The following is a 15,669-nucleotide window of genomic DNA, read 5'->3' as shown; positions in this document are numbered from 1 at the left end:
TATGTGCTTCTGGGAAGTTAATCCCAATGTTCAATAGTAGTTTATAGGAAGGAAATTTATATACCCTTTTTAATGAACAGTCTTGATTTAGTTGTACTCTTTGTGTTCATGTTTTGTTAGAATGGTTTTTATTGGAATCATCTTTTTAGTTTGAAACCTGGGAACCTAAGTACAAATGTTATATCTGAAAATAATGCCATTTAAGACTTAACTGTGAACATTGACAATTGATATCCAGATGATTTATTATTTTATATATTTACTTATAAAGCTTAAATTTTCTATTTATATTGACACCTTAAGATTTCTTACTAGAAATCACAAGTGAGGTCTTTGATTGCCAATTTTATATACACTTTACAGAGTACGTCGGATTGAAAGATAACCCTTTGGAAAGCAGTAAGATGGGAATGTGGTACAGCATCCCAGACCACAGAGACTGTTCTCTAACCTAAGCTCTCTTGATTTGTTCTGGAGCCTCGGTTTAGTGCCTTACTACCAGAAACTTTGGCTAAAACAGCGTTTCTTAGAAGACATAGGTCCCTGAATTCTGGATAGCAACACTCTGGAATTATCTATCCTTTGAGTTGTAAGCTGGTGTGATTTAAGTTCCATAGCCAAGCACAGCCATTGTGGCCCTAATAGCTACAGCCCTAGAGTGCTACATCACACCTTTGCTTCTAAACCTGAGGAACATTTCCGCTGAAAAGTTTTAGATTTTTAAGGTCAGCATATGTTATAGTTAATATGTTTTATTATTTTTATTACAAATCAGGACAAAGTGCAATTGCTGGGGAAGAACATCCCAAAGGCTGCATTCTGCAGGAAGTGCACCTCAAATTCCTGCTAACGGGACTGCTTTCAGGACTGCCCTCGCCACAGTTTGCTATCCGTATGTGCCCACCGTTGACCACAAAAAACATCAAGATGTATCAGCCACTGCTTGCTGTTGGTAAGTATTTGACCTATCTTTTTTAAACTCACTTTATAAGATATTTAGGTTTCCTAGTTTCTAGAAAATCCTTTGTTCTCTTTGAGGATGCTTTAAAAGGAGGTAGAGGCTAAGTAAAATCATGTAAATACTCATCTTGAAACATTTTTCTTATTTTTTCTATCCTTTTATTCCAACTGTCTTATTTTTAATTTCAGTGATAACTCATCTACCTGAGATTGGACAATCGAGTCTCTAACACTGTAATATATTTCTGAAATACCAGGCTAGTCCCGGTGTGATGTTAAATCACAGACGTCTTGTCTTTTCTTAGACCGCCCCAGTCTTTCTGTGCATGTCATTTTGTATTCAGTCTTTGTTAATTAAAAATATAGTCAGAGTTAACAGTTTAATGACAGCAGGGTTCTTCATTTGCTAAGTATTGTATATTAAATACTGTTTAAAGTGGCTATGGTCCCTATAAACTAAAGTTTGCTTTTTTGTTTGAAATTGCATATTTTTATGTTACAGATAGAAAATTTGTCTAGGTTTCAAGTTGCTGTCAATTAATTTCATAGTAAGGTGATGAACTTAATTTTTTTTACAGTGCACAGAAAAAAACCAAACTTTAGTTTGCTATTAAATATATGAGGTTAAAATACATTTCTCCAGATTTTTTGAAAAATAGTATTTGTTTGAAACTGTCAACATTTCTTCTTAGGTTGCTATTAGTTGGCTTCTGTTTTTCTCCCCAAATCTATAAACATGTGATTTGTGATTCTTTTTCTTCTTTCTTAAATGAAAACCTAACCCCATTTATTTTGTGGGCAACACGTCTCAACTTAGTGGCTGCCTTGTCGGTACTAAAGATTCATTTGGGTATTACTATTTGGCAGTATGCTTTTCCTGTTCTTTTCCTGTGGCTATCTTCTGAAAGTAATTTGAATTTTAAGATTCAATAGTCTATGTATTTGTGTCCAGATTTATATAAATGCAGATAAATGTTTAATTTTTGTTTTAGAAACTATTGATTCATATTTAATTTCTAATAGAGATTTTAACTTGGATCTATCAGTGTACTTTATATGTACAGTGTCAGTGTACCTACTTTGTCGTTAGGATTTTGTCAATTTCTTGGGGAAAATTACTCCTTGGGACAGCTATAAAATAAGAACTATGGCAAGGTCTGAGATTTATGCAGAATAAGTTGTATTGTGCTAGCATATAGTGAATATCATCATCTACTGACTTTAGTATAATAACAAAGTAAAAGTAAAAAATATAAAATAAGTGCCTAAAGTTCTGCAGTGTCACTAGGGGAGATAAGTAGAGTCCAAATATGGAATTACTTCTTGTGCTGCCCCTAGAGTATTAGTTTATAGGTTCACCATCACGAAAACTTCAGATTGTAGAAATCATTTGATTATTATGAAGATCTTTTAATTGAAAAACTTTAGTAATACTTTTACAGTACCAGAAGGTATTATTATGGAATAGATGGTAAGTACAAGCAACTGTACAATATGTTTTTCTAAAATGGTTTTGCAAAAGATTTCTGGAGCTTTATTGTGCAAATAAGATAAAATTGGAATTTGCCTAGAATTTTTACTTCCATTCTGTTGCTTTGTATGAATTCATTTATCATTTTAAATTGTGTGTAGTAAGAAAGTGATTGTCCAAATAATTTGTTCACTTTTCTTGCTTAATTGATAAATACATTTTAGAGACAGAAGCTTTACTTTCTCAAGTATGTTCCTGTCCCTTCTGTTTAAACTTTAGACATACTACTTGAGACCAATAAAAGCTTTAGGAATAGTAATAAACTATTAATTACAGTGATAACAGAAATACTAATAGTTAACCAAGTGCTTACTTTGTGCCAAATATTGTGCTAAGTGTTTTACATATATTTTCTCATTTAATTTCTAACAAATAGATTTTCTACTGTTCCCATTTCAAAGAGGTAAAAACAGATTGAGTATGGGCAAATAATTCACCCAAAAGTATTGGGCAGAATCAGGGCTTGAACCCAGGCTTCTTTAACTGCAGAAACCATAATTAACAATCATACTTTATGATCTGCCAGGATTTGTTTAATATGAAACAAAACAAAAACAAAAACTTTGTAAAGAAGAATAGAAAAACCTGGTTGATGAGCTCTCCTAGGTTGCCTTTTTGAGCACCAGCTATAAGAAACCTTCTGAATCTCAAAAAGTATTACATAAATTGTGATGTGTAGAAAGGCTTAGGAAAACTGCAAATTGTATGTGTATTGATATAGGTTTTAAAATCTTTCTGTGAAAATCTATACCTGGAGTTAGGCAAGATTTTAGAGCACATGAAATTAGTCCCATTTTTGATCAGGGGATGGAAAAAGAAATTCATTCTTTTTTTTTTTTTTTTGTACATAGCTTGAGTCCCTTTGGTAAAAGATAAAGTGTTATAAAATGATTAAAATCTTGAGAAAGATTTGTGTTGAAAAGATCTGGAATTCCCACTAAATTAATAGTCTTCTGTTACATCATTTTAATAGGTACAGGAAATGGTTCTGTCCTGGTGTACCACCTCACCAGCGGTCTGCTACACAAGGAGTTAAGCATCCATTCATGTGAAGTCAAGTGAGTATGTCGTTGTGATGTGGGGGTCACAAACATACAGAATGTCAGGAAAAAGTTCTCATAGACTTTTCTACATTGAATACTGTGCAGTGGTATTTGCAGTGGTGATTATTTGAATAATAAATATTCATAGCCAACTAATAGCTATGTTAATTAAGGATGAGTACTAATTGTTTGCTTTGTAAAGAACATAAGCAGTGGAGAATTTTTTCTCTTTTACTGCTATATCTCATTTATTTCTCCTGAGGTCCAGGCTAGTTTCTCACTAGAAATCCCTGTGTTGCTTTGTTCAAGTTTAGTTTGTTTATTTTTTATTTCTGTGAAGATCCATCAGTAGGATTGCTCATGATAAGTTTGAATAAAGTCATTTTAATTGTTAATTAATGTTATTTCTTTGTTTAAACACCACCAGAAAAAGTACCAAAACTGTATAGCACTTACTCTTTGATCTTTGAGATATGATCTGTTTATGAGTGCTGTGTACACAGAGATGTCTGAGGAAAGGCTACGTTGATAGAGGAGTACCTGGAAAGGCTACATTAATAGAGGAGTATCTCTTGCTTTTGTTTTAAAGTACATACCTGTCTACTCCATAGCATTATTTTGCTAAATGCAAGGCTATTTTTTAATTTTATTTTTTGCCCTATCAATGATAGGTTGTACAGTTACACATACATATATGATAGAAATTTCCAGTAGTTTTTGATCTTTTAATGAAAGTATCTTTCTGTTTTCTATATATTATATAATTGTAGGTCTCATGTATACATTAAAATTCTTTAGTGAACCCTTAGTGAACACATTATTCTGAGTAAATGCATTTTCTGAATGGAAAAGGGTTAACCCTTTAAATATCGTGAACCCTTAGTGAACACATTATTCTGAGTAAATGCATTTTCTGAATGGAAAAGGGTTAACCCTTTAAATATCACAACTTCTGATTGTGATGAAAATCACTGAAAGGTTTACATTGCCTTATTCTTTCAAGTGCATTTTTTTGTGGTACAGCCCAGGCGACTGTTTATTGCTACCTTATGCTGTGCGTCTACAGTATCTTCCCAGATACATTTACATGGAATAGGAATGTCTTTAAATGCATTGAGCTTTTGGGGTGCAGTGAGACAGGTGTCTGTTTGGACTGTCTCAGGCTGTTGTTCATCTTCTTTTCTCTTCTCTGCTGTTACGATGTCTGCAATCTGCCATTCTGGCACTTCTTCTAGTCTCTGCTGCCACTGCTGATATCTTTCTCTCCCTTCCTTTCTTGTGTAAATTTCTTCTCTTGACATTTCCTTTCTCCCTTGCCTTTTGTGTGTGGTGTTTCCTCTTATGGCTAACACCAAACAATCAAAACTCTCCGTTTAACCAGTACTTGTTCTAAGGGTTATGTTAAGTATTAATACATTGCATACATCATTTTGTTGAATCCTCACTACAACCGTATGGGATAAGCACTATATTTCCAATTTACAGAGGATGAAACTGTGAATTACAGAGTAATCTATGAAAGGGGTAGATGGAATTTAGTCTAGGCCTTAGAAGCTTCATAGCCTTAGGTATTGACTTACTCTTACAGTGCACGTCCTAGAGCTCCAGCTAAAAAAATTCACATAGATTAGTAGGAATTATGTTGGCAGTAAAATAAAAATGTTGACCAAGCCAAGATTCATGCAAAGAATTTGACACATGCTTCTGAAAAATCAAACACATTGTCATTTTTTTCCTTTAACAGTGAAACCTTCAATAGCTAATTTATCAATTAGCTGTTAGTTTTAAGTAAGATTTGTTATCCTGGATCAGTCAGGTTGTAGATGTCACTAAATATTATAACTTACACATGCTATGATAGTGTTTATGGTTGAATAACACTGAAATTAATTAGAAAGTGTTATTTGAGATACTGAATAACTAAGGGATGTGCTACTCAGTCTACCGTTGTGAATGATCATACAAAGATGCTCCATATTTTATATGAATTTTCCCTCCTAATTGCCGTGTTGAAAATAATTCACATTTTATATTCAGAGATTCTGCCCAAAGGGATACTGAAATCCTGCTGTCTTTGTGTCTCAACTAATATAATTTTAGTATTACAATTAAAGCCATTATAAAAATTTTGCAGATGTGTTATAAAAATTTCAGAACTTATTATCAATAAACCCAATACATTCTAGATTTTATATACAAATTAATGCTTACTTTTAGAATATTGTTTTCCTATCTTATACTAAATTTGTTTTTTTAAATCACATAATCTTAAGTACTTGAATGTTGTACATACATACAGCCAGGGACTGTAATCCTGCAGTTCCTGCAGATAGTTGCATGTGTGTGTTTTTTTAAAACCAGGATGTTTTAACCAGGGATACTTCACTCAGATATCTATTGAGAATCTTCTTTATGCTTGTAAACAGACAAAGCGTTTGATGCTTATAATCCAGTGAAAGATACCTGGAAGTACACAAAATAGAGAGATACATGTAGGTTTTCTTAGATTATTAGTTTGTGTCTTTGTTCAGTAGGCTGAGTTAATACTACAGATCAAGTATCCCTTATTCAAAATGCTTGGGACCAGAAGTGTTTGAGATTTTAGAGTTTTTTCGGATTTTGGAATATTTGCATATATATAAGGAGATATGTTGGGGATGGGCCCTGGGTCTAAACCCACAATTCATCTATGTCTCATATACACCTGATACACATAGCCTGAAGGTAATTTTATATAATATTTTTAATAATTTTTTACATGAAACTCAGGTAGTATACAATGAACCATCAGAAAACAAAGGTGTCATGATGGTGCTCAAAAAGTTTTGGATTTTAGGGCATTTTGGATTGGATTTTTGGATTAGGGATGCTATATAACAGTAGCATATATGGATATCAGGACTCAGTATTGCTTTGACTAAATTGAGTGATTTGTGGAAAGTAAAATGATGTCTATTTTGTCTGTAAATTTGCAGAAGGATCTTAGAATTTCAAGGCCATTCAGAAAGTGTGTGCTCCCACTAGCCACCCAGTGTTGAGAAGGAGCCTCTCTATAGCAACCCCAGTAGGTGGTCAACAGGCCCAGCTTGAGAAACTGTAGGAGTCAGAACCCTAAATACCTGCTGATAATATGAAGGTTATAATTGTTCAGTGGTTAGGAATCCTACAAAAAAAAAAAAATCCTGGATCAAGCCAGAAAATGAGCTGCTGTTCTTATTAATTTTTTATAGACCTCAGTGTACAGTTAGACCTAGATGATAGTGTTCTAATCCTGAGGGCAGTGTGGTACTCAGCTGTGTTTGATAAGAGTTTTTATTTTCTTCTGAGAATTAATCCCCTCCTTACCTAATCCACTTTGAAGTTCAACTTGCTTTTTATTTTCCTCAGTAGGAATCAGATATACAAGCTGCTTCTGTAATCTATTCAAAGGCAACATGCTCATACCGCTAGGTTACAAATAAGCAGCTACCCTGTGTTCTGTTACATCCTGTACACTGGAACATCTTGTAAACAGTGGGGAAAGCACTTCTCTGAAAATACATGGAACCAGTAAACATAAGGAGTGCTAAGTTTTTCTTGGACATCATTCCCTTAATCTAACAAAATTTCCTGAGTACTTATTGTGTGCCTGGAGAGAAATGATGGGGTAACTCCTTCTAAGAGAGTATAATCTAGCACAGTGTTTCTCAGCCAGCCACACTGTTTCCTCAGTCATTCAGGCTTAGATTAAAGCCCAATTTGCCCTTTGGGTCTGAGCTTTAATAGTCCTTCAGGGGCTGCCTGGCCCCTGAGACCAGATTATGTCTGATTCTTAACGTGGTCATGCTGAACTCTTCACTTTCTTTTGTGGTAGATAATACAGAAGGCACTTGTGTAATGTCTCTTTTCTGCTAGATTGTAAGCTGCAGAAGGACAGCAATTATGTCTGTCTCGTCCACAGCTGCATTTCCAGTGTCTAGCACAGTCACTCGCATGTACCAGGTACTTAACAGATGTAATTTTGGAAATAATGAATGAGAAATGGGAGGACCGGAATTCTTATGGTCCGAAGATAGTGGCATCACTATACTGGAGCATGATCAGTTCGTACTGCAAGACTTGGAGGGTGGGTCTTGGGGTTTATGTGGACAAACAGGTCTTATTGAAGCTACCAGACCAATACACAGAGCAGAATACATCCAAAATGATTCCTCTTAACTTTTGTTCACTTTAAGTAAAAAAATTAATGAGTATTGTTGCTGTTAGGAAAACAAAAGGAGAAACAAGAGTCCAAGGGACTTTTCTAGTGACTAATTATCCAAATTATATAGCATTCATTGTGGGTGTGGTTTGAGTTTAGGAAATGGGGGGTCTCATGAAGAAGGTAGGGCTTGAGTTAAATCTTGAAGTGAGAGTAATAATGATAATTGCCAATATACATGGTGCTTACTATGTGCCAGGCTTATTCACGTACTCAGTGATACTATTCCTGTGCAACAGATGAGGAAATTGAGGTACAGAGAGAGTACAGAGCTATTAAGTGCTCAAGCCAGGACTTGAACTGCAGGTTTATTTGAAGAGGAAAGGACAGAGTTCATTTCAGGCATGGATGTTCCCAAAGGTACTCAGTTATAAGTAGCCTAATCTGAGTGTTTCAGTGAAACTTTATGTTTAAAAAGTTATAATCCTTGATAACCACAGCAATTCTCTGCTGTTGCAAATCGTTTTTAGTTCTCTTTGGAATATGCTTGTCCCTCTGAGAAAAGACAGGTAGGTACAAAGGGATCAGTAAGGAAGGTTATTCTTATTAAAGTAGCAGATAAGGTTCAAATGATTGAGAGGTGGGCTTGGTTAGGTAAGATGAGGCAAATGGCTGGATGGCCTTGAAGGGCACATAGAGGAGTTTGGATATTATGCAGGAAGCCATTGTGCCTTCTTGGGTAAATAGGAGACATGTTAAAAACAGTATTTCATGCTAAACCTAGCAATAGCATTCAAATTTGTGTAGAAATGAATAAACTAGAGCAGAGGTTGGTAAACATTTTCTGTAAAGAGCCTGATGATAAATATTTTAGGCTTAGGATTTTAGGCCTTAAAATGTCACAACTGCTCAACACTGCTATTGTATTGTGAGAGGTGCCATAGATGATAAATAGTTTTTAAAAATGGCCGTCCCGTAAATGGTGATGAACAGTCGTATAGAACAGAGGTTTAGACTTCTCTCCCCACCAGCCTCTATCACCTTGTAACCAGTGCAGATCCTTCTCATGACTGATGGGCTGGCTCGTTGTCCCAGGGGCTCCCTTCTCTTTTCCATCCTCTGCAGATTGTGACGGTTTGCACTGTCCAGTTATGTTAGTGGGAAAAAAATTTATCATCACTTCCTGTCCCACATAAATGAGACTCCCAAGGCATTAGGTTGCTGTCTTGTCATACGTATCTTTTTCCTTGAGATTTTTCTTTTGTGCTTCTCTCTAATTGATGTACTATGTGGAACTTTTAACCACTTCCGAATCTAACAGCTCAGTTTCTATTCTTTGTTTCTGAAATTTCTGCCTTCGAACCAAGAATTTTGCTAAAATTTGATACAATTCTTAAGTGTACCTAACTTTAAGCATTCTACTCAGAATATTTCTATGCCACTTCTTTTTAAGCAGTTGGAATTCTTGGAAACTACTGTCATGTGATTCACTCTCTGGCCAGTTTGTAATAGTCATTTTAATGCTGAATGAATTTTAATGCTAATGAATCCTGGTCACTAAACTATCTTGTCATTACATTTGGAAATAAAGTTTTAATTAGAAATAATTGTTTATGTGTTAGAAACATATGGTAATATAGTCTCAAATATAAGGTCACGTTATGATAAAAGGTTAGCTGGGAGCGGTGGCTCACACATGTAATCCTAGCACTCTGGGAGGCCGAGGGTAGGAGGATCACTTGAGCCCAGGAATTTAAGATCAGCCTGGACAATAGCGAGACTCCTGTCTCTACAAAAAAATAAAAAAAAAAATTAGCCAGGCATGGTGGTACATGCTTTGTAGTGCCAGCTACTTGGGAGGCTGAGGTGGGAGGATCACTTGAGCCCAGGATTTGGAGGCTGCAGTGAGCTATGATGATGCCACTGCACTCTAGCCTGGGCAATAGAGCAAGACCCTGTCTCAAAAAAAAAAAAGAAAAGAAAAAGAAAAAAGGTCATATTATTTTTTTATTAACTTGTGTAATAAAATTTAGGTCTTAGGAAAACTTATATTTTAAATAAACATTCCCAACAAAAAAGGGTATTAGTTTAGTCTTTGTTTAATTTCTCATTATAGGGGTATTGAATGGACGAGTTTAACCAGCTTTCTTTCTTTTGCTACCTCAACACCAAACAACATGGGATTAGTGAGAAATGAACTTCAACTGGTTGATCTTCCAACAGGTTTGTTTTAAAAGATTCAAAGTGGTTTGTCATATTGATCAATGATGTTGTGATTTATAAAACATGTCCTAAGTACTTTTACCTTTGAGTTTTATCTTGTTTTCTGTGTTTATATATTCTTTTGTTTTGTAATAATTGCTCTAGAAAGATCTCCTCATTGTTTTTATGGAAATTTTGTTAACACAAATACATGGTAAAATGGAGGGCCATTAACTTAAACAGATTCATAAAAAAAATAGGATACTGGGTCTACTTTTAAGTGCATTGTTATATGTAATCAAAAGATTAATTTTAAAATTACTGTTTATTAGAGTCTCTGTTTAAAAATTTGGCCTTGGGCCAGGCATGGTGGCTCACGCATGTAATCCCAGCACTTTGGGAGGCTGAGGCAGGAGGATCACTTGAGCCCAGGAGCTAGAGACTCTGTCTCAAAAACATAGCGAGACTCTGCCTCTAAAGAGAGAAAGGGAGAGGGAGAGGGAGAGAAGAGAGAGTGAGAGAGAGAGAGGAAAGAAAGCCTTTGCAGGAAACCCTTAGAAAACTTAGAGGTTAAGTGTTGTTAAGCTCAAATTTAAAACTTTTGATAGTCTCTGACTGACTGAATAGGGAAACTTGATTTGGAAGTTTGAAAACGTTATAATGGGAAACATTCCAGTAAAGTAACTTGTTCAGAATTGTTAACCCAGCGACTTTCAAAAGAACTTGAAAATCTAATAAGGTGAGAGTTTAGAATTATTTTATGGTACATGCAGTAATTTCATAAAGGCTTTCTGACAAAATTATAGGTTTCTTTAAAATGGTATAGCAATATGAATATATATAGATGATTTTAACCAATATATGCGTGTACCTGTGTTTGTAAAATAAATCAAGTAAATGGGTGTGAATAAATGAAGTGTATGGTTGTCTTCTTATATTCTCCATATATATTTCCCAGCTCTCAAAGATATAGGTGCTTTTTATTGAACCTTAAGGCAGCAGCCCCATCGGTAGTCCAGGGTTGTTGTAGTCTCATTGGAAGTGACCTGCCAGTGACCCTTATCCCCAGATTCCTAATTTTTCCAACAAACTGGCACCAGCTCTCTAGTTATGTAGTACCCCAGGAATGAAATGCTGTACTCTAGCATCATTCACTAAAAAAATCCTTGTTCATTTTTTTCCAGTCAATTCAAGTTCAGAACTGTAAGATATAACTTAAAATCTTTCACAGATTTATTCATAAGGAACTAATGTCTATAGTAATAATTAATGACTTCCTTAAGTGGGATGTTTGAGTTCATAGATTAGACTTTTATAGGCTTATCTTCTAAGGAGGCCAGCAGACTAACCGAGTCAGGCAAGGACAATGGGCTGTTTGGGGTATAATGGTGAGCAGAGTGAGATCCACTTGATGGCATGGAGCGGCAGGGAGACGTTTAGGCATTCATTCAGCTGTCTTTGAATTGAGTATGTTCACTCTTATTTAATGTGAATAAAAATCTAAGAAAAAATATAAGGTAGAATTTATTCAGACATAAGGTAGAATTTATACTTTTCATTTACAGAAAACCATTTACCTTCTTTTGTTAGCTAATTCTCACACTGTAACTGTACCTCACGCATGAATATTGTGGTTATCATTCCTTAATTTCAGTTTATAGAGACATTTTGGTAGAAACATGTTCAAAATATTTTAGTATTTTGCAGATGGGACAAGAAAATCTTAAATACATGTTTCAAGAGTTTGTCTCCCCCCCTAGTTAGTATTTGGAAACATGGGAATGTTTATATTACTTCAAATAATCAAGTAGTTTTTACAGTGGACAATTGCTTTACCATAGATGCCTTAAAATTTTAGAAATTAGTATTTCTAAAATTGAATTACAGAATTCAAGAAACTTTATAACAAATGAAAATGCCTTTTTATAAAATAGATATTTGAATATAAGTAATATATTATTGATCATTAACTTGTAATACTTTTGAGAATATTTTTTGAATTTAGATTATTAGAAAAAGCTTAGAAGCAAATGGAGGAATGAACAGGAGGATAGAGGGGAGACTAATCAAATTATGTTTGTATGGCATTTTGTTTCTTACATGTTTCTTACATGTTTTGTTTCTTACATGTTGTTTTCATATCTTCTTTAATATTTGCAATTAAAGGTAGGAGTATTGCTTTTCGTGGTGAAAGAGGCAATGATGAGTCACCCATCGAAATGATTAAAGTATCTCATTTGAAGTAAGTGTCAACCTAAAAAGACCTATGGTGTTACTGCAATGGACTATCATGGATTTTTTTAATCTTTAAGAAAGTGGGACTATAGTAGAGTGCATTTAGAATTTTTTAGTGATAGTAAATGGTGATATGCAGCTATAGCAAAAAAAATATTTTGTTCACAAAATTAAGTTGCTATCATTGTGCACTTCTAAAATGAAGAGGTAACTTTTGTATGAATCGTTATTTGTTTTCTGATGAAATTCTTATGCACTTCCACCTAACCATGGAGTTAGTGAATAAAAGAACTTATTTTCTTCATTTATAATTTAGACCTGCTCTACTTCTAGTAATTTTTTGAGTTGTTTTGTTTCAAGGGAAAATAAATGAAAAGCAGGATTATTAAAAATAGAAATTGAATGAAAACCAACCAAAAGAACAAGGAAAGAAAGAGTAATCTTTCTAAAATAGTTTTCAAATTGTTTTGGCTTTTCTAGGATCTTTGAATTTCCATATAAATTTTAGAATCCACCTTATCAGTTTTACCAAAAATCTTCAAAGGATTTTGATTGGGATTGCATTGAATCCATAGATCAGTGTGGGAAAGAATTAATATCTTAACAAGTTTTGTGATTCATGAACGTGGTAAATCTTTCCATTTACGTAGGTCTTCTTTAATATCCTTCAGCAATATTTTATAGTTTTCAGTGTATAAGTCTTACATATCATTTGTTCATTCTTTTTGTGTTTTCTTTGATCTGTTATAAATGGCATTGTTAAAATTTAAATTTTCAATTATGTGTACTGAAATACGGTTAATTTTTTGACTTTGTCCTTGTACCTTGTAACCATGCTAAACTTAATTATTACTTCTAGTATAGATGTTTTTGTTGATTCCTTAGGATTTTCTATACAGAAAATCTTGTTTGCCGATAAAGACACTTGTATGTCTTTGTTTCTTCTCTATGATTTTTCTAATTTTTTTCATTTACTGCCATGTTTATCTTTTTTTTCCTTCTGCTTTTTAAAAATGCTATTCTTTTTCTAGTTTCTTAAAGTAGAAATTTAGATAATTAGATTAAGGTGGTTCTCTAAAATATAAGCATATAATGCTATATAAGCATTGCTTTTCCTGTATCCTACAATTTTTGATATGATATGTTTTCATTTTAATTCACTTTGAAATATTTAAAATTTTCCATGAGGGTATTCATAGGTATATTTTGTAACTTCAGACTATTTGGGTGTTTTCCCAGGTATCTTTCTGTTAATTTTAGTTTCTGTTGGGGCCAGAGAGCATATTTTATATTATTTCAGTCTTTTGCAATTTAATGTGATTTGTTATGTGGCCCAGAATATGTTCTATCTTAATGAATGTTTCATGTGCATTTGAAAAAGTTGTGTATTCTGCTGCTGTTGTTTAGATATTACATAAATGTCAGTTCAAGTTGGTTGATAGTATCATTTAACTTTTCCATATTTCTGATTTTCTGCCTGCTTGTTTTGTCACTAGAGATGAGTGTCAAAATCTCTAACTTTAATTACAGATTTATTTATTTCTCATTTGAGGAACTCAAGTTCTTGCTTTGGGTATTTTTTATTTTGGGTATCTATTATTAGATACATACATATTTAGGATTGTTAGATGTTTTTGATGACTGCTTCTTTATCATTGTGAACTATCCTCTTTGTCCTTGGTACTATTCTTTATTCAGAAGTAAGTCTAATTTGTCTGATATTAGTATAGCCACTCCAGCTTTCTTTTGATTAATGTTTTCATGGTATCAATTTTTCCATCCTTTTACTTACAACCTATCAGTGTCTTTATATTTAAAGTTAGTGTATTGTAGACAGCATATGATTGGGTTCTGTTTTTCCATTTGGTCTGGCAGTCTCAGCTTTTTAATTATAATGTTTAAATTATTCATATTTGGTATAATTATCAATATGACTTGTGTTTAAATCTACCATCTTGCTAATTGTTTTATACTTTTTAAAATTTTAAATGAATTAATATATTTTTAATTTATTAAGTTTAATTTCTAATATGCAAAATATTAATTGCCATAACCCATATAATCAAAAGTTCTTTTAAGGTCTTCAGTAATTTTTAAGAGTATAAAGGAGACCTGAGACTAAAAAGTTTGAGAATTGCTCAGACAGTTGGGACTCCAGTCTCTTCTATTTCCAGTCAGACTTCACACATGCCTGCTAAATTAATACATCTAAAACAACTGATCACATCAGCCCCTACTTCAAAACCCTCAGTGATTTACTAGTCTCTGTAAAATAAACTCCTACATAGCCCATGGCATTTAAGGTCTTTTATATGATCAAAAAGACACATTTTAGTCTTCTTTCTCATGATTGCTCTCACATACTCTGCCTTTCAGGTAGCATGTTCCTCAAACACACAGTCCTTTTCTGTCTTTGTCATTTGTTGTATTCATAACTCTGCCTGGAATGCCATTTCCCTGTTGTCAAAATTAATCTCCTCTTTCCCAGTGAATCTTTATAGCTCTTATCACATTTTGCCTTATATTAGTTATTTATGTACATGCCTTTATATGCTTTTATATTAAATACAGTAAACGATGTAATATATTATATTTATATAATCCATCATGGTTTATAAAATTTTTTCCTGTGTTCTGTCCTTTTTAAAAAAAAAATCAGCATTTTGTGAGGTAGGCATGGCAAGTATTATTAACACCATTTTAAACAGAAGTAGAATGAAGTTAAAAAAGGTTACATATCTTATCTGAAGCCACATAGTTGTCAAGTGGCACATGTGGTCCTGAGTGGAAGAATCTCAGTCCTTTGATACACTGTGTACTCTGTCGTATTTCCTCAATGTCCATCATTTTTTGATAACATTTTAGTTCCTCACAGTGGTTACTGAGCGGTCAGGGCTGAATTCGTGTTTGTTGAATCGCACTCCTTCACCTCATTCAGTACTTTCTGACAGAAAATGAATAAAGAAGGTGGCATTTGTTAAATACCTATTATTGTAGAATGATAGAAATTTTCCATACTTTGTCATTTAATTTTCACTATAACCTGCATACCAACCCACTGAGGTAGGTGATGTTATTCTCATGCCACAGATGAGCAAATGAGCCCTAGGAGGGTTGACATAGTTGTGGCACCAGGATTTGAACCCATGCCACTATTTCTACTGAGCCAGACTCCTTGCCTCATTGTGTGAGTCTTTATGGGCTCTCAAAGGTCATCTTGGAGCTTTACCTTCTTATGACTATTGATCATAGGGGCTCAATGACTGTGTTTAGAATGTGTCATCTGAGTTTTTCAATTTACTGAACTTTTTATTTATACTAATTCATGGTGAAATTTTTGTAAAAAGAGGCTTATTTAGTAATTTTGTTTATTTTAGGCAGTATTTAGCAGTTGTATTCAAAGATAAACCCTTGGAGTTATGGGATGTTAGGACTTGTACCCTTCTTAGAGAAATGTCCAAAAACTTCCCTGCAATAACTGCTTTGGTAAGTTACAGTTTAAGAAGTAAATATTTAGA

The 15,669-nt window shown here is 33.8% G+C and overlaps 1 protein-coding gene across 1 annotated transcript in view; it reads left to right on the top strand.

The window, feature by feature from the left end:
- Positions 1-15,669, top strand: part of WDR11 (WD repeat domain 11) — a 50,849-nt gene that overhangs the window by 17,143 nt on the left and 18,037 nt on the right. Inside the window, exons 10-14 of the mRNA XM_045569401.1 lie at positions 776-952; positions 3,465-3,549; positions 9,831-9,937; positions 12,083-12,158; positions 15,529-15,637. Coding sequence (XP_045425357.1) covers positions 776-952; positions 3,465-3,549; positions 9,831-9,937; positions 12,083-12,158; positions 15,529-15,637 — 554 coding nt within the window. The remainder of the gene's footprint in view (positions 1-775; positions 953-3,464; positions 3,550-9,830; positions 9,938-12,082; positions 12,159-15,528; positions 15,638-15,669) is intronic.

Source organism: Lemur catta, chromosome 14 (assembly GCF_020740605.2).
Source record: "Lemur catta isolate mLemCat1 chromosome 14, mLemCat1.pri, whole genome shotgun sequence".
In the NCBI taxonomy this organism is placed as follows: domain Eukaryota; kingdom Metazoa; phylum Chordata; class Mammalia; order Primates; family Lemuridae; genus Lemur; species Lemur catta.
This window is presented reverse-complemented; position numbering and strand designations above follow the sequence as displayed.